The sequence below is a fragment of the Pelodiscus sinensis genome, chromosome 6 (genome assembly GCF_049634645.1).
Source record: "Pelodiscus sinensis isolate JC-2024 chromosome 6, ASM4963464v1, whole genome shotgun sequence".
NCBI classification, from domain to species: Eukaryota; Metazoa; Chordata; order Testudines; family Trionychidae; genus Pelodiscus; species Pelodiscus sinensis.
In genome coordinates, this window is record NC_134716.1 from 105,215,224 (window position 1) to 105,240,432 (window position 25,209).

Below are 25,209 nucleotides of genomic sequence, written 5' to 3' on the forward strand. Positions count from 1 at the left end.
GTGCCTTTAAGGGGGGGGGGCAACTGGGGGAACCAACAAGTGGTGGTTGCCTGTACGGAGTGTCGGAGCTGTCTCTTATCACGCCGTACTGTATATTTACTTGCGCAAGAGCAGATGGGCAGTGTAGACGCTCTGTGGATTCTTGCGCAAGAACATCTGTTCTTGCGCAAGAAGCCATGAGTGTAGACATAGCCTAAGACACTGTCAAATGGGCTCCCGGTGAAAGGATCAGACATATGGACTGCCTTAGAGTCACAAGCAAGTACCCTCTCTTGAAGCAAACTAGGAATTAAAAGCCAACACTCTCTTTCAAGATAAGTGTGGTAGCACTGGGGATAACATCCATAAGAAGGCACCACAGATCTAATTAAGAACTGAAGTGCACAGATTTACATGAGAGTGAAGCTCCTATAAATGTGAGGCGTCTTACATGGCACTCCAGGTCTTGTCAACATTGGAGCATTGATCCAGATTGACAGAAGCCTAGGTCCTCACTTATCTAACTCACCTGGCCAGTGCAATAAGGGGAGCAATAAGTTGGCAACTAAGGAATGACAAGACAGAGCGTGAGTGTGTGTATAGGAGTGCACGCATACCGTATATTATATGCATATAATACAATAATGATATTACCAAGAAGATCCCTTGCAATTCTTTAAATATGAGTTCTTGACATTTGTTTTAACAATTCTAACATAGTGATGAGTCAGACTCATTCCAGCTATGTATTTTGTCAGCATTCAACTGAAACATGGGAACCTTGGCATGAGCTGGCTCCTGGTCTGCCAGTGTCATGCCCTCAATGGAAAAATGGTGTAAGAAACGCTATCACTTACACCGCACTGTTCCCGTCTTCTTGAGAAGTCATCTGCCATTACATTTTCCTTATTCTTGACATGGACTATCACCATGTCACACTACTGTACAGCTAGACTCCAAATAACAGTCTCAAATTGGTCCTTATGGAGTGGTGCAGCTATATTAACGGGGAGAGTGGTCGATTAGAACATTAAGTTTTCTATTTAGATAAGGCTCAAACTCTTAACTAGCCCAAACTGTCCTATATTAGTCCCTTTCAATTACAGCATAGTTTGTGTACACAAGTACCTGCTTGAAAAACTTCATCAGGGTGTCTTTGTTTTCCCTCCTTAAGGGAGTCTCTCTATACAACAAAACTCATGGGGCTCATGGAGAAATTGGAGGGGGAGGTAAGAAATCTACACTTTTCTTCTCCAGAAAGGATATTAATCACATGTACCTCCTCACTTCTGTTGCGGGGGGACAATCCCCCTCCCCAACTGCACCCAGGGTTGTCATTATCCCCCACACTCCTTCAGAAAATGGCAGAGAAGCAAAGGGAAGCCATAAAGTGATAGGGAATAGCCAGCATGGGTTTGTGAAGAACAAGTCATGCCAAACTAATCTGATAGCTTTCTTTGATAAGATAACGAGCCTTGTGGATAAGGGAGAAGCGGTGGATGTCATATACCTAGACTTTAGTAAGGCATTTGATACGGTCTCGCATGATATTCTTATTGATAAACTAGGCAAATATAACTTAGATAGGGCCACGATAAGGTGGGTGCATAATTGGCTGGATAACCGTAGTCAGAGAGTGGTTGTTAACGGTTCTAAATCCTGCTGGAAAGGGATAACAAGTGGAGTTCCTCAAGGGTCTGTTTTGGGACCCGTACTGTTCAATATCTTCATCAATGATGTAGATATTGGGATAGAGAGTACGCTTATTAAGTTTGCAGATGATACCAAACTGGGTGGGGTTGCGACTTCTTTGGAGGATAGGGACATAATTCAAAATGACCTTAGCAAGTTAGAGAAATGGTCAGAGGTAAACAGGATGAGGTTTAATAAAGAGAAATGCAAAGTGCTCCACTTAGGAAGGAACAATCAGTTCCATACATACAAGATGGGAAGCGACTGTCTAGGAAGGAGCATGGCAGAAAGGAATCTAGGGGTCATAGTGGACCACAAGTTGAATATGAGTCAACAGTGTGATGCTGTTGCAAAAAAAGCAAATATGATTCTAGGTTGTATCAACAGGTGTGTTGTAAGCAAAACTCGTGAAGTCATTCTGCCGCTCTACTCTGCACTAGTTAGGCCTCAGCTGGAGTACTGTGTCCAGTTCTGGGCGCCACATTTCAAGAAAGATGTGGAGAAATTGGAAAGGGTACAGAGAAGAGCGACAAGAATGATTAAAGGTTTAGAGAATATGACCTATGAAGCCAGGCTTCATGAACTGGGCTTGTTTAGTTTGGAAAAAAGAAGATTAAGGGGGGACATGATAGCGGTTTTCAAATATCTAAAAGGGTGTCACAAGGAGGAAGGAGAAAATTTGTTCCTCTTGGTTTCTGAGGACAGGACAAGGAGTAATGGGCTTAAAGTGCAGCAGGGGAGGTTTAGATTGGACATTAGGAAAAAATTCCTAACTGTCAGGGTGGTCAAATATTGGAATAAATTGCCAAGGGAGGTGGTGGAATCTCCCTCTCTGGAGATATTTAAGAACAGGTTAGATAGACATCTGTCAGGGATGGTGTAAGTGGAGCTTGGTCCTGCCTTGAGGGCGGGGGGCTGGACTAGATGACCTCTTGAGGTCCCTTCCAGTCCTATGATTCTATGAATTCTGCAGAGAGTGAATGTTTTATGCAGGCACGCAGAATCCTCCCAGGAGTAGCTGGTGTCCCTCTGCTGTGTAATTCACCAACGCTCAGAGTATTTTGCATGCTGGGGGCTGTTTGAGAGCAAACCACGAGTAGTTGCTCTCACAATGAAGCATGTAAAAGACAACGGGGGGGGGGGGGAGGAGTTCGAGATTGTACCCAGGGTAATCTCACATGGGAGCATTGGCATGAGCTCACACATGGTCTGCCAACATCACACCTTCCAACACAGAAGCAGAATTGTATTTAGCTAGATGTACTGAACATTAACAAAAGGTGCTTCATGCTCTGGCCCCCTTACATAACTGTTTTTTATAATATCAAAGTGTTCCTGGCATCAGCAAGTAAATAGATCATTTACAACAAACTTCAACCCCAAACCTGAATTAAGAACAAGACATATATTCCTGTAAACGTGCAAAGCCTCATAAAGCCAAGAGGCATCTGTACAGGAGTGTACTCACATGGCTTTCAGAACAGAATCAGGACCATACTAATCAAATCAGATACCCATCAACCCATCCCTTCAAGTGCATATCTCTGGCACAAGATCGCACCAGTGTAGACATAGCCCAAACGTTTAAGGGAACAAATCCCAAGGTTGAAAGGTAGCCCAGGATAATGACCTGCAAACAGTTCCCTTATGTTTCTAATAAGGGGGCTCCAACTTCAGGAACTTTGCTGACCTAAACTGCAAAGGTGTGGCCTGGGGAAAGAGAGGCAACTCACAAGTAAGCATATCCCAAACCATTTACAACTTGTCTATGCTCATTAGTGTGGTCCTCAAGGCACTGCTACTGCAATGCCCTTACATTGTGACTGTGCATTTACACATGCTATGCAGATTCCATTTTGCTCTACCAAATGGAGACTTTGACGTAGCATGACCATGCACACACCCCATGCTATATAGGGGATGCCATTTTGAGAATAAAATGGTATTCTTCATGCTGCAAAAGTCCTGGTAGATCATCCCAGCATGATCCAGCCCCACTACAGCATAGTCTACACAAGGATAAAACATGTTAAAAAATGTTCTCCAACTTGCCAACAAGGCAAGTATTAAAAGCACGTGTTCGATTATTATGTTTTAGCCTTTTGTCAAAAACACAAGCAAAGGAGATTCACCTATCTTACCAAGCATCTTTCTACTTCTTTCTACTGCAGTTCTTCGAGTTTGCTCAAACATTGCTTCCAAGTCAAATGTTCGAGCCTTCTTTCCTAAGATGAGGGGAAGAGAAACTTTGATTTAGACCTAGTTTTTGCCAGTTAACATGAACTCTAGAAGACTAAAATGAGTAGGTGACAAGAGTAACTCAGATAATCTCCAATTAAAATTTCTGATGAAAATGTTTTCCACTGGGGCTATTTCATAAATGGCAATAGGACACCTCATTGCCATTCATGCCGAGGGAGGGGGGAGATCTCTCTCTCCCCCCTCTCCCTCTCCCACACAATTTATAGTTACTGTGATTGCTGTAAATTGGATGGCATGTGCCACTATGCTTTTTCCATTGTATTTTCAAATGTACGGTCAACTAGTTAAATCCAAAAATATTTAACAAAACCTTCTTAGAAGCATTTTACTGTGTTCTAAATCAGAACCCATACTATAAAATCGGGAAAAGAACACACAAGCTTCAATGTTAAGCTTCACCTCAACAAATTAATTCTACTCCAGTGGGTACCCAAGCGTTTCCTGCTTTGGATAGTGACACCCCAGCCCACAGACTCACACTTCAGACTACTGCTCCCTTCACCATTTCGGCACAGAATCACCCCAGTGTACAAGGTGCATCTCTCCAACACACAGACAGAGCCTTCTTTGCTCTTCCCAGAAGCCCTGGACTCACCAAAGCCAGAGAAGCCCATCGTGGATGCGAGCTCCGGATCAAGTCCTGTCACCAATTCCACATCTATAAGGGAATAGAGTGATTAGCATCAGCTATGTTTAGCACCCACCGTTCTGGCACCTCTCCCATAGCAGTCACTCCTTGGCATCTGCTCCTAGCTACTCCTTGTTGCAGGATTGAAGATGCACTAGGAATCAAAACAGGAGCCACTGCCACCAGCAGCACATGAAGAGGAGATCTGCCAGGAGTTGATTGGCCCAGCTACCATACACAGAGGCTACGTCTACACTGGCCCCTTTTTCGGAAGGGGCATGCTAATTTTGAAAGTGGGAATAGGGAAATCCGCGGGGGATTTAAATATCCCTCACGGATTTAAATAAACATGTCCGCCGCTTTTTTTCTGGCTTGGGGAAAAGCCGGAAAAAAAGCGTCGAGACTGGCCCGATCCTCCGGAATAAAGCCCTATTCCGGAGGATCTCTTATTCCTACTTCCTCCTTTGAAAAAGGGGCCAGTGTAGACGTAGCCAGAGACTTCCAAAAGCACCAAAGGACTCTCACAGCAGTCCCTGTGAGTTGTGCACTTGTGTAACTGCTCAGGCAAGATTTAAATGATGCCCAACTGATTAGCAGTGTCCACAGCTAGGTTAGCTAGGTTCATGTTTCTCCTAGTGGTGCACATAAATGCATTCTGCTCATGGATGGAAAAAAAAATCTGCACATGAATTGAAAAGATTAGCAGGAACATTGCTCTCCTAAGCCTTAGCCCTTGAGAAGCAGCTCTACTGAAGAAACAGCTGCACACAATGTCACAGCCACAGAGACAGTGCTCGATGGACTACAATCTCTGCCTTTGCGATAGCACCCAAGCAGGCTGCTGTTTACCCAGCCAAACTCATTACCCCCTCCATGTCCCCAAGTTATCCTTTATAATACCCCTTCCCCAATATAACTCCTGCATTTACAAGTCCTTGGCATCATCCTCCCTAATCAGGTTCTGAAGCTGGGCTAGCTGAAGAGAACTCAATCTAAATGTTTCCAGCTAACAAAGGTACAAATATAGGTTCAAGATTTGGGAAACTTGCACTCTAACAGATACTACAATGATTCTCTGAGGCACCAGCTAGCTCAGACAAATTCTTCCATCCTCTTAGCTGTGAATAAACTGGGGAGTGGGTCATCAAAACTACATAGTACCGGGCATCAAATTTTTCACAGTCCTGAGAGATGTAACTAGGTCTACCTGAGCAGACCAGGTCTGTGTTCAAAGGGACTGGGTTATAAAGTGTATGGTCTAAGATTTCCAATAGAGTTTAAGGGAGACAGATGCCAAGTATAGGAGATGTAGTGAAAGCCCAAAAATTTCAGTGGGCAGGACATGTTAGGAAGACTGACAAACTGAGCATCTCTTGGAAGACATCCTTACAGTTTCCAACACTGTGACTGGTCAAGGAGAAGATGGAGGGAATTAACATTGTACAAGACCTAACAGCCCTTAATGTACCAATGTGTTGACAGAAAGAGGGAGAAATGTGTTGACAGAAAGAGGTGAGTTGAAGCCCTCACTTTAACTCCAAACTTCTGACCCAGCCCTGAGCCCCTCATCCTCAGCCCTACCCTAGTGTACACCCCAGTGCATTCCAACTCTCTGAACTCTCCCACGGGCTTAACTTCTCCGCCCACCTCTCTCCTCCACAGTTGTGTTACATGCACCAGTAAGAAGGAGATGTGTCAGATATCACCACCATACTGGTGCACAATACAAAATTCATTCTGCATGTGTAGGAAAAATTAGAGGGTCATCATCTAATGTTTAGAGTCATCATCCCACATTAAACAGTTTTAGGAGTTGGTACACAAAGAACTTAGCCTGATTAGTACAATAGCAAATATTAAAAATTTTAACCTTTCATTTAGATACTGGAAAAAGAGAAACAGCTAAAATATTTGAAATATCAAGTACAGTATTAAGACTTTCATTTTAAGTACAATTTAGAATGTTCATATCCTCCTTCCCCTCCACCCCCCCATAATTTTTTAACTGTGATTTTTTTAAAAAGACCTCAAAAACTTATCACTTTTTAAAGTTTTGCTTATAATTAAGATTAATTTCTAGACCCAATTATTACGATAGCACTAGGAATGTTAAATATCAGTTAACTGAATAGACAAGTAACAGCATGAATTCTTATTGGTTACTCGACTATTCTATAGTCTGCAGGGGCAGGGCCAGGAGCCAGTGCTCTCCAGCCCCACTCCTAAGGGACACCCTGCTAACCCATGCTGCTGCCTCTGTATCAGAAGCAACAGTGCAGGGTGCCAGGTGGGAGCTGGTCCATGAGGGGAGCCAGTTTAAAAGTCATCTCCTCTCGTAGAACGGCTGCCTGTTTCCCCATGCTTCTACCTATGATACAGAGCCAGCAGCGCAAAATGGCAGCAGATCCTGTCCAGGCGGGGTGGAGCTGAGCTACTGGACCCAGGATGAGCCGGAACTGAGCCAAGCTGCCTGCTCACCTAGCTCCTAATACACTTTAAAGGCAGAGCCACAGCAAGGGGTAGGTCCTGGACAGTCACAAGCCAGGACTGATCCAGGCTGCTAGCCACCCTTCTAAAAATGTACTGGCATGGGAGGTGGGGAATGAAAGTAGTCTCTATAGCATTAACCAATAAGCTTTTGCTTATCGGTTAATCAATTACAGTATTACATCCCTAGACAGCACTTAGCTCTCAAAGTTAGAATTTTTCAAAGCTTACTTATGTCTTAATTAATGTATTATAATTCCTTTGATAAGAGTCCCACAGTTTCATAGCCCTGTGTTAACTTTTTCCCATTTATCATCTTCTAGTTAAGGGAAGAATAGTCTTGGAATAAAGGCATTAACTTGTGATTCAGGAAATGTAAAATCAGTTCCCAGCTCTGCCACAGACGTCATGCATGACTTAGGGCCCCACCAGATGTATGGTCCAGTTGGTCAATTTCATAGGTTTTTAAAAAGCAGTAAACTATTATTTCAACTATTTAAACCTGAACTTTCACAATTGTGTAATTTTAGGGAATCTGACTCAAAGGAATCGTGTGGGGGAAGAAGAGACAGGTCCGCTAGGTTATTATGAGGCAGGGGGGAGGGGAAGAGGAAGGAGAACAACAACACTGCTACCCATACTTCTGCTGCGCTGCCTTCAGAACTTGTCAGCTGTAGAACGGTGGCTGCAGGCCAAGCGCCCCATTGGAGAGATAAGGATGGCATGGTAAAATACTACCATCCTTTCTGCACTGCTGCTTGACACCCACCTCTGAAGATGGGATTACAGAATTAAAAGTAGTATGGCATAGTAGTGCCACCTTTACTCATGGGCTGCTGCTCACAGCTGCTGCTCTCCAGCAGCCCAGATCTGAAAGCCATGCAGAAATAAGAGTCTCAAAACTCTAAACTCACCCCCCCCCCACACATTGTGAACTCTTACAGCAGTGTTTCTTAAACTATGTTCCGCAAAACACTGGTGTTCCGTGAACAACTCACAGGTGTGCTGCAAATTCTTCTTTGTTTTTGTCTTCTTCTGTCTGACAACAATTTTTTTTGAAGAAAATGTTCATAGGTGTTCCGCATTAAAAAAATATATATATTATTGTTCAGCGTTCTGTGGTCTCAAAAAGTTTAAGGAACACTGCCTTACAACAACTCCTTTTTGTGCGAGGGCCACCAAGTTGAGGAACACTGGTCTCTCCTATGAAAAACATGTAATATGTAGGAGAAGAGAGGGAAGATGGGAACACACAGAAGAACAGATTTCACAGCGCAGGATGAATTTGTCATGGCCGTGAACTTCGTAGGGGCCTATGGACAAGTTTATTAATTTCTCAGTGCCTTAGTTTGCTCACAAACACCACAAGGGATGAGAGTCCCTTGCTCATCTCTTAGCACGAGTACTGAAAAGTAGGCTAAAGAAAACGTCTTGTTGTGTGTATGCAGAGTGCCTGGCACCACAGGGTTCCAATCTCCTAGCACGAGCGATAGAAATAACAGCCATGTGGCCGCACCTTAAAGCCTCCAAGCCGCGTACTTCAGCAGGTACGAACAATACACTGCGGACTCCTGTCACAGACTCCTGACACCTCTCCCGGTTGAGCACAGCTCAGCCTTCCGGCTGAGAGCCGGGGCACATCTGCGGGAGAGCCACGGGGCGGAGGAAGGCCCAGTGACGCCGCGGGGGAGCCCGTCGCGGGGTCTAAGCGCAGGTGGGCATCGGGGGACAACGCGACCCAAGAGGATGAGAGTTCCCGAGCCCTGCTCCCCCCGCCCTGGGCTCTCGGGGCGTCCTCCTCCGCCTTCCCCACTCACAGGACGCCTCGGCCGCCCCACCGGCCTCCTCTGCTTCCATCGCCGGATCTTCGACTGCCCACTCGGCTCCGCGGCCACCAATTTAAACTTAACCCTTGCCTGCGGGGCGCCCCCCCCCACCGGAAGTGAGTGTCCGTGAGGCGGAAGTGCGTCAGACGCTCCGCCGCGCTGGCTGTTGGGGTTTGGCGCGGTCCTGTCCCTGTCTCAGGCCGCTACTCGCGATGCCCGTGGCCATGAGCCCGGCCACCCCGGCCTTGCAGGAGGCGCTGGAGAACGCGGGCCGCATCATCGACCGTCAGATCCAGGATGATCGCTGCTACCCCGACCTGTCCGAGCTGCTGGCGGTGCCGGCGCCCGGTGAGGAGCCCTGCGGGCCCGCTCGCCGCTCTGGTCCCCAGCCCAGCGCTTCCCCCTCCCCTCCACGGACGGGTCGGCGCCCCCGGCTCATCCCCCTCGGGACTCGGTGTCCGCGCGCTACCCCTAGGCCTTTTCGTGGCGGGGGGGGGGCATCTGCTTGGGGGCAGCCGTGCCAGAGCGCCAGCGCCCTCCCCCTGTGCGCGCCTCTGCTGCCTTCTTCCTGGCACTAGCGCCCCACGGGCAGACACCTCCTAGCCAGACCGGCAGCGCGTGGAGCACTGGCAACTCCAGGGTCCCCAGCCCCTGTGAGGAGTCGTTCAGATTATGGTTGTGGAAATGCTTTGCCTGGGCTCGCTCATTGCGTGGTGTCTGAGCCAGAGCCTGAACAGCATATGCCTTGCACCTTTATAGCCCTGTAGCTATAGCCCAAGCACTATGAGCCGATGTCAGTTGACGTAGGGTGTTCTGTTGCATTGTAGATATATCCTATGAGCTTCTTTATTGTCCACAGGTGATTAAGGATAGCACTGACACTAAGAAATTGCCAAATAATTCCTGAACGGTTGCCTTAAAGTTACCTTGTTGATTGCCCATATATTCTCCATGTATGTTGAGAATTTGCCTCCTTTTGTGTTTCAGTTCAGTTACCTTTGATGAGTTATATTTCTGCCTTGTCAGGAGGTCAGTATATTAATTAAGTTAAAACACTCTCGCTACGTCTACACTGGCATGATTTTCCAGAAATGCTTTTAATGGAAAAGTTTTCCGTTAAAAGCATTTTCGGAAAAGAGCATCTAGATTGGCATGGACACTTTTCCGCAAAAGCACTTTTTGCGGAAAAGGGTCCGCGCCAATCTAGACACGGTTTTGCACAAAAAAGCCCCGATCGCTATTTTAGCCATCGGGGCTTTTTTGCGCAAAACAGTACTGTGCTGTCTACACTGGCCCTCTTGCGCAAATGATTTGCGCAAGAAGGCTTTTGCCCGAACGGGAGCAGCACAGTATTTCCGCAAGAACACTGACGATCTTACATGAGATCGCCAGTGATCTTGCGGAAATTCAAGCGGCCAGTGTAGACAGTTGACAAGTTTTTCCGCAAAAGCAGATGATTTTGCGGAAAAACTTGCCAGTCTTGACACAGCCCTATCAATACTTTTAAATGATCCTATAGTAAGTAATGGCACTGGGATTGATTCCAGTAAAAAAAGGAGTAAATGCCTCCAAAGAGGGTAATCAAATAAAAAAGGCCATGATCTTTCCACTTTTTGTGCATAGGCAGATGATACACATCTTTTTTACTCTTTAAGAACACACTTTTTGAAAACTTGTTTCACTAACATAGAGCATAAACTAATGTACAACAATTTTAAAATGAAAACATGTCAGAAGTTAGTGAACTGTCAAATAGGTAACCAAAGGAAAAGCAAGACCATGTTTACGAAGCTTAATAGAGAATCATTTTTCTTGGCCTGATAAGATTCTTCTCACAAAAGAGACTCTTGTTGACTTCAGCCTAACTTCCTTTTGTTGCCAGGAAAAACAATATTTCAAATGTAAACTTGAGTATTTATAATAAATAGAGGGGACTGTATTTCACTTGTATTATACCACTGTAGTATGTGAACAGTTATTGAGAGCCTTTAGGATGGAAGGTGCTATAAGCATATTTATTAGATTTTTAAAGCCAATCCACCAATTTTAGGAGTACAGTGAATGTTGTATTTGTTTTATTTATATAAAGTTTATATTCGAGATAAGGCTTTAAAGACTTGCTTTTAAAATTGTGAAAAGTCACTCATTTAAAAATGCTTTATACATATTTTGAATGAGCTGTTGTACTCTTAGTGCTGTGGTTTGAGAACTTTATAGTTTGTCCATTTATCTGAAATAATCCACCAAAATTAAGAGGAATTTATACTAGTCTAATTTAGATTTAATAAATATGAATGCTTGCTAATTCAGATATTGGGGCAGGGGAAATCTATTATCATGTACGTGTTATTTTTTGGCTGATATCTTGTTTTACATATGACATTTTAAAGTGTATTTCCTTTTTTTAATTGCAGGTAGTCCCACAGTTTCTGGTATGTCAGATATGGATTATCCTTTGCAAGGACCTGGTTTGCTCTCAATACCCAATCTTCCAGAGATAAGTTCAATCCGCAGAGTCCCACTTCCTCCTGAGCTAGTGGAGCAATTTGGACGTATCCTAATAAAAACCACATATTTCTTTGTGTGTATAATAATGTTATAAATGAATGTTTGTTATTTCATAATATTTTGACCAAGATTCTTCAAGTACCTTTCCCTGGATGTATTCTTATCCGTCATTGGAGTCCATAGGACTCTTAAGAGGTAAAGTTATTTCAGCAATCAGCAACTACGTGTAATTTTGATACTCAATGCCAGTTGGGTATTATTATCATAATGATCTTAATACATTTAAAGGGGTCTTCATAAGTTACTGGTAAAATTTAAATGTTTTTAACATCAAGTGGAATAACGAAGTGTTTTTAGGGTTGTCAAACAATTTAAAAAAACATGTCAGATTTAAAAATAGTTGTGATTAATTGCAGTGTTAAAAATAGAATACCAGTCATTAAAATATTTTTGGATGTTGCCTACTTCTGTGCCATGCATGTCACATGATGCTTACCCGGCAGCTAAATTCTGGCTCCATGCTGTCACATGAGGTCTACATCTTGCCAAAGCCCAGGGCCATTCCGCAGCCCACTGGATACTTCTGGCTCACCTGGGGCACCGTATCAGATTTTGGTTTGTGTGAGATTGTGTGTTGTGAGTGTATTAGCGTGATGTGCAACAGTCTCAGCACACTAAAGGCACATCTACATAGCAGGGCTACACTCGAAATAAGCTACGCAACTTGAGCAACGCTAATTGCATAGTTTAAGTCGCAATAGCTTATTTTGACTTTTGGCACTGTCAACACAGCTGTTATTTCAAAATAGAGCACTCTTCCCCTGACTTCCCTTACTCCTGATACATTGAGTTTTACAGAAGTTGGAGTAAGAAGCCCATTATTTTGCATTTATTTCAAAATAATGTGCTTGCTGTGTAGATGCACACTACATTATTTCAGAATAACTGACATTCTTCTGAAATAAAGCTGCTGTGGAGACATAGCCTAACTGCTGTCAAGTGTTTTGTAGGCACCAGCACATCAAAGGACAGTTGTAAGGTTTTGAAGGTGGAAAATGAAGAAGCTTTGTAGACATTTATATAGAACTTTCAAACATGAGTTGCAGCATGGAAATAAGCAAAAATTTGTGGCATCATTGTTCTGCTCAGAAGCAGTATTTTACTTTTTGTTTGTGAATTAGAAATGATAGGTAGGGTGGAGGTAGGCCTTGATAAACAATAATTATCGCTTCTAATGGAGTGTTCAATTTTAATACTCATGTGAGTAATAGGCAGGGCTCGACAAATTATACAATCTACTCGCCCATGGCGAGTAGATTGTAACCCACAAGAGCCAGGTTCTGGCGATCTGCGCATGCACAGATCGCTGGACAGTGCAGCTGGCGAGCGGGGCTCGCCGTGGTTCGGCGAGCTCTGGTAATAGGGATACTAAGTAGTGCCTTTTTTCTTTTTACCAACTGAACATTTGATTCTGCCCGAGCGTCAGCAGTGTTAGTTGTATAAATATTAGTTATTGGTTTGTACAACATGAAGCATAGTCTTTTTATGGCATAAGAGGAACTTCAATTGGTATTACTGGTATTATGTTTCATGTGTTTGATATTCAATATCTTCAAACAAAGCAGGGCTAGAGAAAGCTAAAATATGAGATCATGGCTTTGGGAAGTGCACAGTTAATACCAAGGAAATTTCCCCTAAAATCTGTATCTGATTTCTTGTAAAGATAGTTTTTGTTTATTTTTTCACATTTGTCAAAATGTGCCTTTTACACACATACAGAACTTCTTTAACTAGTATCTGTGCATATTCTTACAACTTTAAAATAGTGACATAGGGATTTTGTCTTGGCTAGCCTGAGTATATTATTCCTTACATCTGTTGTAATTCAGATATGCAATGTAATTGTATGATGGGAGTATTTCCAGATATCAGCAGGGCATGGCTGACCATTGACAGTGACATTTTTATGTGGAATTATGAAGATGGGTATGTAGAGAAAAAATTTCTAAAGGTATATATGGTCTTAAATCTGAATTAACTGATGGCTATAAGGGGAGTGATTTGTTTTAGCACAGATTAGGGATGTTAAATTTAGATTAATTAACTAATCAAATAGTTGATGCAATTTCCATTGACTATTCAATTAGTTTATAAAGGCACCTCTGCCTTTGAACTGTAGCAAGAGCCTAATAGGGCTCTTGCTACAGTTCAAAAGTGGAAACCCACAGGGAGTGGGGAACTCCTAAGCCAGGGGTGTCCAAACTTTTTTCAAAGAGGGCCAGATTTGATGAAGTGAACATGCGTGAGGGCCAACCATTTTGCCTGACATTCTTTGAACCATTAAAATGAAATGCAAATTAACTATTTTATGCAAAGTTTATTGCAAACGGCATACTTTTCATTTCGTCACATGGATGACAAATCTAAACAGGTGTAAAATCACTCTGCCTTTCATATCTGAAGGCCAGATGAAAAAAAAATCCAGGAAGCTGAAATATGTCAGGAACATTGTAAAGTACATTACATATTATTGGTAATAAAGGTTGTCTGTCAACTTTTAAGTTCAAAAAATATGAACAGGAACATAACACCAAGTATACATGTTGTCCCCAAATATATTTATAACTGATTTAGACCAACTGACATGAACTGAGATTTTACATTGTATTCATCTCAATACATATGGATTCGTTGGGGGCCATAAAAGATAGATATTGCCAAATTACCTGTGGGGCCGTATTAAACCGGAACACGGGCCGCAATTGGCCCGTGGGCCGGACTTTGGACATGCCTGTCCTAAGCCTTTGAAATGTACAAGAGCCTCAGTCAGGCTCTTGTACATTTCAAAAGCAGAAATCCCACAGGGATTGCGAGTCTTCAGCCTTTGGAATGTCCAAGAGCCTTGTACATTTCAAAAGCAGGGAGTGTGGGGGAGCGGGGAGTTTGCATTTCAAAAGCAGAATTGCAGCAGAAGCAGCGTGAGTAGAAACTGCTTCAGATCCCACTCATGCCGTTTCCCACTGTGCCTCTATCTCCCCTGCCCTCCCATGGAGACAGTGCTGCGAGCACCTGCTCCTGCTCTCCCCCACTACCCTCCCCGCCCCGCCTTGTTGCCTCTCTCTGATAGAGGCAGCAAGTGGGGGGCGAAGCGACTAGTCACATCACTAGTCAACTATCCCATAAGCAAAAGCTTTTGCTTATGGGATAGTTGACTAGACACTTACATCCCTAGTACAGAAGTGTACTTATTTTAAGGTACTTTAATCATTTGAGGTTCTGGATTTTTTTTTTTAAATGTATGGAGGATAACAGGTAGAAAAAGAAAATGCATATATTTAATATTAGACTTCTTTACTCTCCTAAAGTTGTTGGTGTTTCTGTATTGAGCTTTAGTTCATAATTTTTATGAACAATGTTTTTGTATTAGACTCCATCTGCTCATAATACAATTAACTTGGCTAACACATACGTAGTAGGAAATTGTGTTACCACAATCAGTTATTTTTTTGTTTATAATGTGAGTTTAGAATAATAAAGATCGATCAGAGCTTTCTGATTTAAATGTATTATGATCTCTGAATTATGATAAAATTATGAAGATAAGTTAATTGTCTTTTTCAAAAATCTCAGAGGGATAGCTGTGTTAGTCTGTAACTTCAAAAACAACAAATAGTCGTGTGGCACTATAGAGACTAACCAAAATATGTAGGTTTGTGAGATTTCATGGGTAAAATCCATTTCATCAGATGAATTGGAGTGGAAATGACAGAAACCAAGAGATATATGTAACAGCAGAAGTACCACCTGTCAATTTTAAGACCCATGTTAATGAGGCTAATTAAGTGGGCTAGATGTGTCCCATACATAGTTTTTAATGTGGAAATGCAGATGTTAAAGATGGGAGAAATTGGCTGCTAATACACCAACCAGTTACTGTCTTTGTTCAAGGGTAAGGGTGTCAAAATTGTTCCAGTTCTGCAAACTCACTCTCTAATTGGTTTGTGAAATTAGTTGGTTGTAAATAGTGCAGTGAATTCCTTTCTACTGTAGACCTATATCTGGGCTAACTTTGGGTGTACTAGATCTCAAAATAGACTATGTGAATAAGGAACTTAGAATAAAAAATACTGTTGGATTTCAAATTTGAAATTTAAACCACATTTGGATACTTCATTCCAAATAGAAGATTAATTACATAGCTCTTTTGATGACTTTTTTCTGTCGATTCAAGTCTGATGGTCTCGCTTTCACCCTTAGAATGCAGGAGATTGGTTCAAATTGTTGCATAGTAACAAAATAATTTAAAAGTTTCAGATTCTGCATATTTAGTAATTATTACATAATTGTTGTAAATATTTTATTTTGTGCTCTGATGTAATTTTTTCTCGCTTGTTGACAGGGGAGACCTTGCTTATTTTGATGGTCTTAGTGAAACTATTCTTGCTGTGGGTCTTGTGAAGCCAAAGACAGGTAACAAAAAATGTGTGACAGTGACCAGAATTCTGTGTCTGCTGAACACTGTAAAAGCTTTTTAGAAAACTCATTAATTTTCTTTACTAAACTAGAGGCATTATCGAATGATGTACAAGTCATAAGTAATGAGTCAGAATTTAAAGTCATGCATCTTTGAAATCTTGTAGTTATTGGTAAGTCAGCATGTAATGTTTCATACTATTTGAAAACTGTAAATTCTGCCTTTCTTTCAGCTGACTTGGAATACTGTTTTCTAGATGTAGTAGTTCTTTTGGTCGCAGCTGCTTACATCAGATGGGACTCAAAGTTGGAGGTGAAAAGAAGATAGTAATAAGAATATCATTTTTAAGATCCAGTACAGGCAGTCCCCGAGTTACGCGGATCCGACTTATGTCGGATCCGCAGATACGAACGGCGATTTTCTCGCCCCGGAGGACTGGAGCGGTGGGACGCCTGGTCCCGCCGCCCGCCTCCTCCGGGGCGAGAAAAGCTGCTCCCCGTCTCCCTGGTCGGCTGCGGGAGCCAGCAGACCAGGGAGACGGGGAGCAAAGCGGCGCAGGACCCGGGGCTGGACCCGCGGCCGCTTCCAGATCAGCTGGAAGCGCCGCGGGTCTGGCCCCGGGTCCTGCGCCGCTTTGCTCAGCGTCTCTCTGGTCTGCAGACCAGGGAGACGCTGAACAAAGCCGTGCAGGACCCGGGGCCTGACCCCGGCGCTTCCAGCTGATCTGGAAGCGGCCGCGGGTCCAGCCCCGGGTCCTGCGCCGCTTTGCTCAGCGTCTCCCTGGTCTGCAGAGCAGGGAGATGCTGAGCAAAGCGGTGCAGGACCCGGGCCGGACCGCGGCGCTTCCAGCTGATCTGGAAGCGCAGCGGGTCCGGCCCGGGTCCTCCACTGCTTTGCTCCGCGTCTCTCTGGTCTGCTGGGGGGGACGCAGCTAGTGCCCCCCTCAGTAGACCAGGGAGATGTGGAGCAAAGCCCAGGGCCTGTGGTAGAGCAGGTGGGGCGCTGCCGGTTGGTCCCACAGCACCGCTCCATGGCGCTACTGGACCATCCCGGCAGCACCCCAGCTACTCTGCCCCAGGAGTCCTGATTCAGCCGCTGCTGATCAGTTTCAGCAGTGGCTGAATCAGGACGCCTGGGGCAGAGCAGCTGGGGCGCTACTGGACCAACCCAGCAGCACCCGAGCTGCTCTGCCCCAGGCGTCCCCAAGCTAGCCGCTGCTGAAACTGACCAGCGGCTGACTACAGGAAGCCCGAGGCAGAGTTGCTCTGCCCTGGGCTTCCTGAAATCAGCTGCTGATCAGTTTCAGCAGCAGCTGACTTGGGGATGCCTGGGGTTCTTAAGTTGAATCTGTATGCAAGTCAGAACTGGTGTCCAGATTCAGCCGCGGTTAAAACTGATCAGTTTCAGCTGCGGCTGAATCTGGATGCCAGTTCCGACTTACATACAGATTCAACTTAAGAACAAACCTACAGTCCCTATCTTGTATGTAACCCGGGGACTGCCTGTCTTTCATGACTTGTCAAAGCAGAAAGAGAATGAGAGATAGCATTGGAAAACTGGGCATCTGACTGGTATATAAGTTTCTAATTCTGGAACTTCACAGGTTGTCAGACCTTCAAAATGAATAACTCTCAGGCCATTGTAAATTTCTGGTTTTTGTGCAGAAAGAATGTTGATCTTAGTATGAATCTGGTGCACTGGCCTTAAAATAGATTCTAACTATTCTTCTTTTTTTCTTAGGTATTTTCCAGCCTCATGTGCGATATCTGTTGGTTCTGGCTACTCCTGTTGATATAGTGATTCTAGGACTCAGCTATGCTAATTTGCAAGCAGGTAATTCATTCTAACCCCTTGTGCCCTCAATTAAATATAAATTCATAGGATAATATTCTCAGTTGTGAGTTAACTGCCACACATTAGTTTATTCCTAGTACAGTAGACTTCCGATAATCCGGCACCCTTGGGACCCAGGTGGTGCCGGATTATCAGAAATGCCGGACTATCAGGAGGTACTCTGGCAGGGGCGGGTCTCATCGGAGGGGAAGTGGGGGAGGGGGCGGGGGTGTGCCAAACCCTCCCTCCTGCTGCAGGGAGGCAGAGCCTGCGAGCGGTGGAAGAGGAGAGGCGGTGACAGGCAGGCAGCCGCATTCAAGACGTTCTGGTCAGTTACAGTCACTCCGGCTGGATCCACAGCCGACACGCAGTTAATGTAATTTTCCTCTCTACTGCCGGGGGCGGGGGGGGGCAGGGGAAGGTAGGGGTCGGTGGGAGAGGGGGAGGAGGAGGGGGCGAGGGTGTGCCAAAGCAGCCGCATTCAGGACATTCTGGTCCGTTACAGTCACTCCGGCTGGATCCACAGCCGACACGCAGTTAATGTAACTTTCCTCTCTACTGCCGGAAGGAGGGGGGACAGGGGAAGGTAGGGGTCGGTGGGGTGGGGGTGTGCGGATATATACACTGCTGATATATATACAGTCTGTTAATTATTCACTTAAACACTAAAAAAATGCAAATTTTAACAAACCCCTGAAACTTAAATCTGTAACTTTATTTTGCCATGCTGTACAATTACTCATCATCCGATGAAATCGGTGCTGCTTCATCCCTGTTATCATCCCCCTCTTCAATATCCTCCTCTGCTTCTATAGGAGTGTCAACAACAGTAGGCTCTGGTGGTGGTGGTGGTGGTGGTGGTGGTGGTGGTGGTGGTGGTGGTGAAGAAAAAGGCTGAACTTTCTTCTGTGCCCTTGCAAACATATCCCTGAGATCAGGTTGCTTAGAGGACTGTGACTTCTTAGCATAAAAGTTATTCAGAATAATATGAAGGTTCATCACTTCAGCTGCATTATATTGGCTGCAAGACTCTGCAAATACTACAAATTTGGAAATAAATTCAGTTGTCTCTCGCCAGGTATATTTTGCTCTCTCCATCACTTCCTCTTCTTCTTGAGGTTTTTATGGATTCAAAACTCTTTCAATGATCGTATCATCACTCAAAATATCTACAACTGGTTTGTCTTTGTCCATTGCAAGCCATTGTTCAATGTCATTTTCTGAGAGCTTTGCAACAGCATTCTTCTCAGAGACATTTTCAGTTATTTCTTGTATGTTACTAATGTGCTTAGGCCTAACATTAAATCCACAAAATTCCTCTTCATCAGAAGAATCATCACAAAACATGATGCTAGGCCAAAGTTTCCTCCAACATTTTCGTACAGTAACCTTCTTTACGTCTTTCCAAGCCAATGCAGCCGCATACACAGCGTCCTTAAGGTTGAAATCAGATTGAAATTCAGAAACACTGCAGTCTGAGTTTACCAACTTTTGGACAAAAGTCCCCCTGTAGAAACACTTAAAGTTCTGTATCACACCTTGATCCATCGGTTGGATCAAAGACATCACGTTTGGTGGCAAATATGTAGCGAAGATATTTCCACTTACAAGCTCTGAAGCGTGCGGATGTGCTCGACAGTTATCGAGCAAAAGAACAGCTTTACTATCCTCCGGTAGACCCTCCTTTCTAAAATGCTCCTTAACTGCGAGCACAAAATGATTAAAAAACCAGTCCTTAAAGATTTCTGACGTCATCCAAGCATTCCCCTGTGCCTCATAAATCACTGGCAAACTCGTAAGAGTTTTAAATGCCCTTGGTTTTTTGTACTTCCCTATGACAAGAAGCTTAAGTTTATGCATGCCAGATGCATTTGCGCATACCAGAACTGTAATGCGGTCTTTTTTCATTTTGAAGCCATGAGCAGCCTTTTCACCACCGCCAACTAGAGTAGAGTTTGGCAAACAATGCCATAAGAGCCCAGTTTCATCAGCATTGTACATTTGACAAGGTGACAACCTGTGTTCCTCCACCAACTGCTCAAAAATAGCACTATACTCCTCAGCGGCTACATGATTGCCAGACTTTTGCTCACCACTGATATCTAATTTACGGATCCCATGCCGATCCTTAAAATTACGCAACCAACCTTCTGAAAACACACATGATTCGCTAATGTTCATTTGACTGTGAAACTGTTTTGCTTACCTTCAGAACGCTTTGCACTAAACCACTTAAACAAAGCTTCATCCAACTGTGCCATATTAGGCATTTTCAGAGTTTGCCGTAGCTCAGTACGTTTAGTAGGTGCTTCACTTTCAGCAACAAATGCTCGCAATTTATCCTTCTGTTTCTTTATGTCATAGATGTCGAAGATCCAACGTTAAATTTACTCATGATAACGTTCCGATTTATGCCTCTTTCTAGCATCTTTATAATTTCTAATTTCTGGTTCAGTGTCAGGGTTATATGCTTCCTTTTTAAAGTTTTCTTACCACTACTACTAGCACCTTCATTCACTTTTGACTCCATCACTATGTACACTCTGATGGGCAAAAATATTCAAAAGTCAAAACAGCACTCTCCAGTGGGTCACAATGCTAATGGCAGACTGACTCAATGCCTTCCAGTTCACTAGGTTCAACTGCTGCCTCTGGTTTTTTGCGCAAGCTCACTCACTGGATCTTTTGATCCTGGACTATCGGTCTACTGGTAAAAACAGCAGGGACAGGGAGGGGAGATGATCTCTTGTGAGTTTCAGCAGCAGCCTGTCACCTGCGGATCTACCTGTTCCCACCGCCTCCCCCCCCCCCAGTAGAGAGGAAAGTTACATTAACTGCATGTCGGCTGTGGATCCAGCCGGAGTGACTGTAACTGACCAGAACGTCCTGAATGCGGCTGCTTTGGCACACCCTCGCCCCCTCCTCCTCCCCCTCTCCCACTGACCCCTACCTTCCCCTGTCCCCCCTCCTCCCGGCAGTAGAGAGGAAAGTTACATTAACTGCGTGTCGGCTGTGGATCCAGCTGCAGTTAATCAATTACTCTAACAACTTGAAGCAGCTGCCGGAGCACTTCCGGGTTGCAGTTGGTGCCGGACCATCAGGCGTACCGGACCACTGGATGCTGGACCACCAGAGTTTTACTGTAATTTATTTAAAAAAAATATTAAGCTGCATGCTGGGGGGAGCCTTTCCTAAATTCTTGGCTTTCTGCTTTCGGTAAAAAAACTCACTAGCATCCTTTTCACGTGGGATACAATCTTCTATACCTATAAAAGCTCAAAAATTAAGGGAAATATCCTCTGACTATTAGCAGTTTCCCATTAATCAAATATTATTATATTGGGGGAGGAGCAGCCTGTGAATTGCCTCAGTTTCTAATAAGGATGTTAACTAATGGTTAATTTACTGGTCGAGTAGTCAAGGTGGAATATCCATCGACAACTTGACTAGTCGATAGGCATTTCTTCATTCCTCCTTTGAAATGTACAAGACTCCCCAGCGGGAGACCAGGGACTCCCCAGCCCACAAGACCCGGGGTCCTAGGTTCTGTGGAAATGCTGTGCTGGAGATTGGGATCATCTGGGAAGTTCCCAGCTGACCCTGGGCTCCATGCACAGCAGCGCCACACACCTAATTCCCGGCTCAGCTGTGCGGTGCTGTCGCTTTGAAGTACCTCTCTCCTTCCCCCTCCACCTTTGGTGCCTCTGTATAATAGGGGCAGCAAGGTGGGAGGAATTGTCTAGTCATCTGACTGTCTGATAAACATTTGTTTATTAGATTGTCAAGTAGCCGACTAGTCCTTAACATCCCTAGTTTCTAATGCGTCCTAGGCTATAGCTACACAATATTTTGGAGCAAGTTTGAGTGAACCTTCCAGACGTAGTAGACAAACTCAAGCTAGTGGTACTCACCTGAGCTGTCCAAAAATAGCTGTGTAAACCAGCACTTTGAAGTTGTGGCTTGGGCTCTGAAGCCTAGGGCAGGTGATGGGCAATCTGAGCTGACACTTCAAAGATCTAAAAATAGCTGTGTAGACAGAGCAATAGTACGAATCACAAAACCATAGTATTTAAACAAACAAACCCAACAGATATGAAGTTTTTTGTTTGTTTATTTATTTAAGGTTCTGGAGCCCTCAATGACAGCATGTCTGGTGGAATGCAACTGCTTCCAGATCCTCTCTATTCACTCCCTACTGATAATACCTATCTTCTGACCATAACTTCCACTGAAAATGGGCGTATCTTTTTGGCTGGAAAGGATGGCTGTTTATATGAAGTAGCTTACCAGGTGAATATAATTTCTATATATAGGTATTTTTTATGTTGGTTATGTGGTTGGTGTTTTGGGGATTTTAATACTTGTCATTCTTGTCTCTTCATTTCCACAATTCTGTTGCCTGCCTTAATTTATTTGAGTGATAGCGCTGAGCTCTTATTACAGAAATGCTAGATCAAAATAAATTTGTTCAGCAAAGGACATGCATCATGAGATCTCCTTTCTGAAAGCTTCTACAGAACTGCTGTTAGCAGCCATCTTATCGCTAACTTCCATACTACCTTAATAGGAGCAGCAGTTCTGATTATTGAAGACAGATGAAACCTAGAAAGAAGTTGGATGGAGTGGGGTTTGATATGCTGTCATGAATTTAATTTTACTTCACTGAATCAATTTGTAGACCAGAACCCCATCCTTTCTCTGTAAAGGGACACCATGAGGTGAATTATTTTATAGGCTTTCTATTTATTTTTATTATAATAAACTCAATAAATTGTTGATTATTTTTATTAATTTACATTATATCAGCATCTGGAAACCCCAGCCAAGTTGAGGGCTCATTGAGGTATGTCTTGTAAAAATCAATCTCTGCCTAAAGAAGTGAAAATCTTAGTTTTAAGAAATATTCAAGGAATAGCTGAAACAATTAGCCAATCAGTTTCCTTTGTTTGGATGGGTCCTTGACTCAACTTTGCCTTCCCCTCCAAGCGGAAAATGTGGAAAACCACAAGAAATGGCTTTAAGATACATGGGCTTCTAAGTTCCTGAATCCACTTTTAGTTTGTTTGTTTTGTTTATCTACATTGCAATAGGAAGTGTCTCTTTAAATTTGGGTCCTTGAAAACAGAGTGTATGTCAGGCAGGAATTCACATGTTTATCTAACTTAATTTTTATCCTTTGTGTTTTTAATTGTAGGCTGAGGCAGGCTGGTTTAGTCAACGGTGTAGAAAGATCAATCATTCAAAGAGCTCTCTTTCTTTCCTTGTTCCTTCATTGCTGCAGTTCACATTCTCAGAGGATGGTAGGTGATTAAGTGTCAGTAACTGAAATGTTTATGAGTTAACATTAAATAAATAAAACATTTAGGCCAACACTTTCATATTTTCATGAATTGAGTTAAAGACAATGAGAATAGCAAATGGTTGGCAGTTAGATGCCTAAATGTGGATTTACATATTAGATTTTGAAAATGTTGCCCACCATGGCTAAAGTTCCTATTAGTGGTAAAAATTTTGGTAATTTTACATACTGCATTGATAATACTGTAATCTGTATGGCAAAACTTTTAATTGGAATTGTTATACAAATATATAAAATGTTTCTTATGTGATAGATTAGATAGTAATAGTCTGCTGTACTATTGTACTTCAGTCAGATGTCACTTTTAAATCTGTTCTTGGGCAGGAGTTTATTGTAAATTAAATGCCATATATGAGTATATTTTCATAAGTGGTTCAGTCTAATAAGTGATTTAGTCTGGCAAATCTAGCCTTGTAAAGTTTGAGTACTACCAATTTTACTGTATTAACTACTTTACATCAAATCCATTTTTATTTGCATGTGTTTTTTATTTATTTATTGCAGATCCCATAGTTCAAATTGCTATTGACAATTCTCGCAACATCCTATATACCCGTTCAGAAAAAGGAGTGATACAGGTACATGAATACTTTCAGTGTCCTATTTGGAGGTTTTTAATGCAACTGCATTATTTTTACCCTTCCCCTCTGAAAGAAACCCTATATTTATGCATTAGGTTTTGTTGTGTGCCACTCAGGATAGGAAAGATTTCCTCCAGGATATTTTCTTATATTTGTTTCTTTCTCCCCCCCCCCCTCCCCCCCCGCTCAAATATTCTGTATTGTGCTCACGATCCTTTCTAGTGAAGACGAGGAAGATCTACTGCCTCAGTCCTCTGATGTAGGGGAGCTTGCGGCCAAAGAAGTATTCTGATTTATTGCATGAGTTATGTATATTGTGAAACTAACGAACTGTTATTAAATTACAGGTTTATGATCTGGGACAAGATGGTCAAGGAATGACCAGAGTTTCTTCTGTTTCTCAGAATGCTATTGTTTCTGCTGCTGGAAACATTGCCAGGTAACATCAAGAGTGTGATGTGAAATACTTTCTGTGGTCGATCTGTTTTTTTTTTTTTTTAAATGTTTAACCAAACTTTTGAAAAGTGGTGTGTATTCTCTGATTTGTTTATTGCATGATGTCAGTTACGTAAACTCTTTTCTATTCTTTTAGGACTATAGATCGCTCTGTTTTTAAGCCTATTGTTCAAATAGCGGTGATTGAAAATTTGGAATCCATAGATTGTCAGTTGCTGGCAGTCACACATGCTGGTAAGAAATCAGTATTGCCTCCTTCCCTTATTGGTAAATAAGACCTGCTTAGGTTTGGAAAATTGACAAACAAATTTCTTTGCAAAGTTGTCTATCCTACATATGTGCTAGAACATTTATATAATAATGGATATAATACTGTTACAAATCTCTTGTATATTGCTTTAGATCGGTGGTTCTCAAACTTTTTGGGCTCCAGAGCCCTTTACATGCAAAAAAATTTATGCGGCGCCCCAGCGGTCCACTGATTGTATGTGTTGTACCTATCAATGTTTCCAGTTTGTCAACTTCGCAGAGCCCCTGGAGATGTCTTGTGGAGCCCTGGGGCTCCACGGAGCACAGTTTGAAAAACACTGCTTTAGATATTCAAAGCACTTCAGACCATATAATTACTTATATGGTAGGAAAATAGGGGGAGATTGATTTGCCAAACGTTACACAGAAAACTAATGGCAGACCTGGATTAGAATCATTTGGCTTGGATACAAGGATCATTTTCAAGAAGGAATGTAATAGTTTTTAAACAGAATTTCTTATAAGCTTCTGAATTAAGCCTTGCATCAGATGTGTTGGGACTGTTAGCCAGTTATATTTACAAAAAAATCCATTGTCTAAGAGTGATCATCTTTTTACTTTGGCTTAGGTGTACGGATGTATTTTAGTACATCACCATTTAAGCATCCAATGGCTCGCCCCTCCATGTTAACATTGGTTCACATCCGCTTGCCTCCAGGATTTTCTGCTTCTTCTAATGTGGAGAAGCCATCAAAGGTACACAGAGCTCTTTACAGCAAAGGTAAGCATTGGAGTGCAGCTTAAATAGGAATCATTCTTTTTAAGATTGTTGTAACAAGTAGTGCCACCATGATTGCTTTTTACAGTAGGAAACT

General features: G+C 43.1%; 2 protein-coding genes across 5 annotated transcripts in view; one reads left to right on the top strand and one right to left on the bottom strand.

Moving 5' to 3' along the window:
* The window catches only part of WDR70 (WD repeat domain 70), a 265,120-nt gene extending 256,101 nt beyond the window's left edge, over positions 1-9,019 (bottom strand). The window contains exons 1-3 of one of the 2 annotated variants that reach the window (XM_006139468.4): positions 8,866-9,019; positions 4,529-4,591; positions 3,813-3,896 (exon numbers count right to left, since the gene is read on the bottom strand). In XM_006139468.4, coding sequence (XP_006139530.2) covers positions 3,813-3,896; positions 4,529-4,591; positions 8,866-8,905 — 187 coding nt within the window. In that variant the 5' untranslated portion in view covers positions 8,906-9,019. Of the gene's footprint in view, positions 1-3,812; positions 3,897-4,528; positions 4,592-8,564; positions 8,668-8,865 lie in introns of those variants that run through there. The other variant, XM_006139470.4, reaches the window with a different exon arrangement.
* The window catches only part of NUP155 (nucleoporin 155), a 63,753-nt gene continuing 47,556 nt past the window's right edge, over positions 9,013-25,209 (top strand). The window contains exons 1-11 of one of the 3 annotated variants that reach the window (XM_006139464.4): positions 9,013-9,222; positions 11,289-11,426; positions 13,272-13,368; positions 15,782-15,852; positions 17,597-17,689; positions 21,813-21,979; positions 22,884-22,989; positions 23,553-23,626; positions 23,977-24,068; positions 24,222-24,319; positions 24,963-25,115. In XM_006139464.4, the coding sequence (XP_006139526.1) occupies positions 9,087-9,222; positions 11,289-11,426; positions 13,272-13,368; positions 15,782-15,852; positions 17,597-17,689; positions 21,813-21,979; positions 22,884-22,989; positions 23,553-23,626; positions 23,977-24,068; positions 24,222-24,319; positions 24,963-25,115 (1,225 nt within the window). In that variant the 5' untranslated portion in view covers positions 9,013-9,086. Of the gene's footprint in view, positions 9,223-9,883; positions 9,904-11,288; positions 11,427-13,271; positions 13,394-15,781; positions 15,853-17,596; positions 17,690-21,812; positions 21,980-22,883; positions 22,990-23,552; positions 23,627-23,976; positions 24,069-24,221; positions 24,320-24,962; positions 25,116-25,209 lie in introns of those variants that run through there. The other 2 variants (XM_075932525.1, XM_025179671.2) reach the window with 2 other exon arrangements.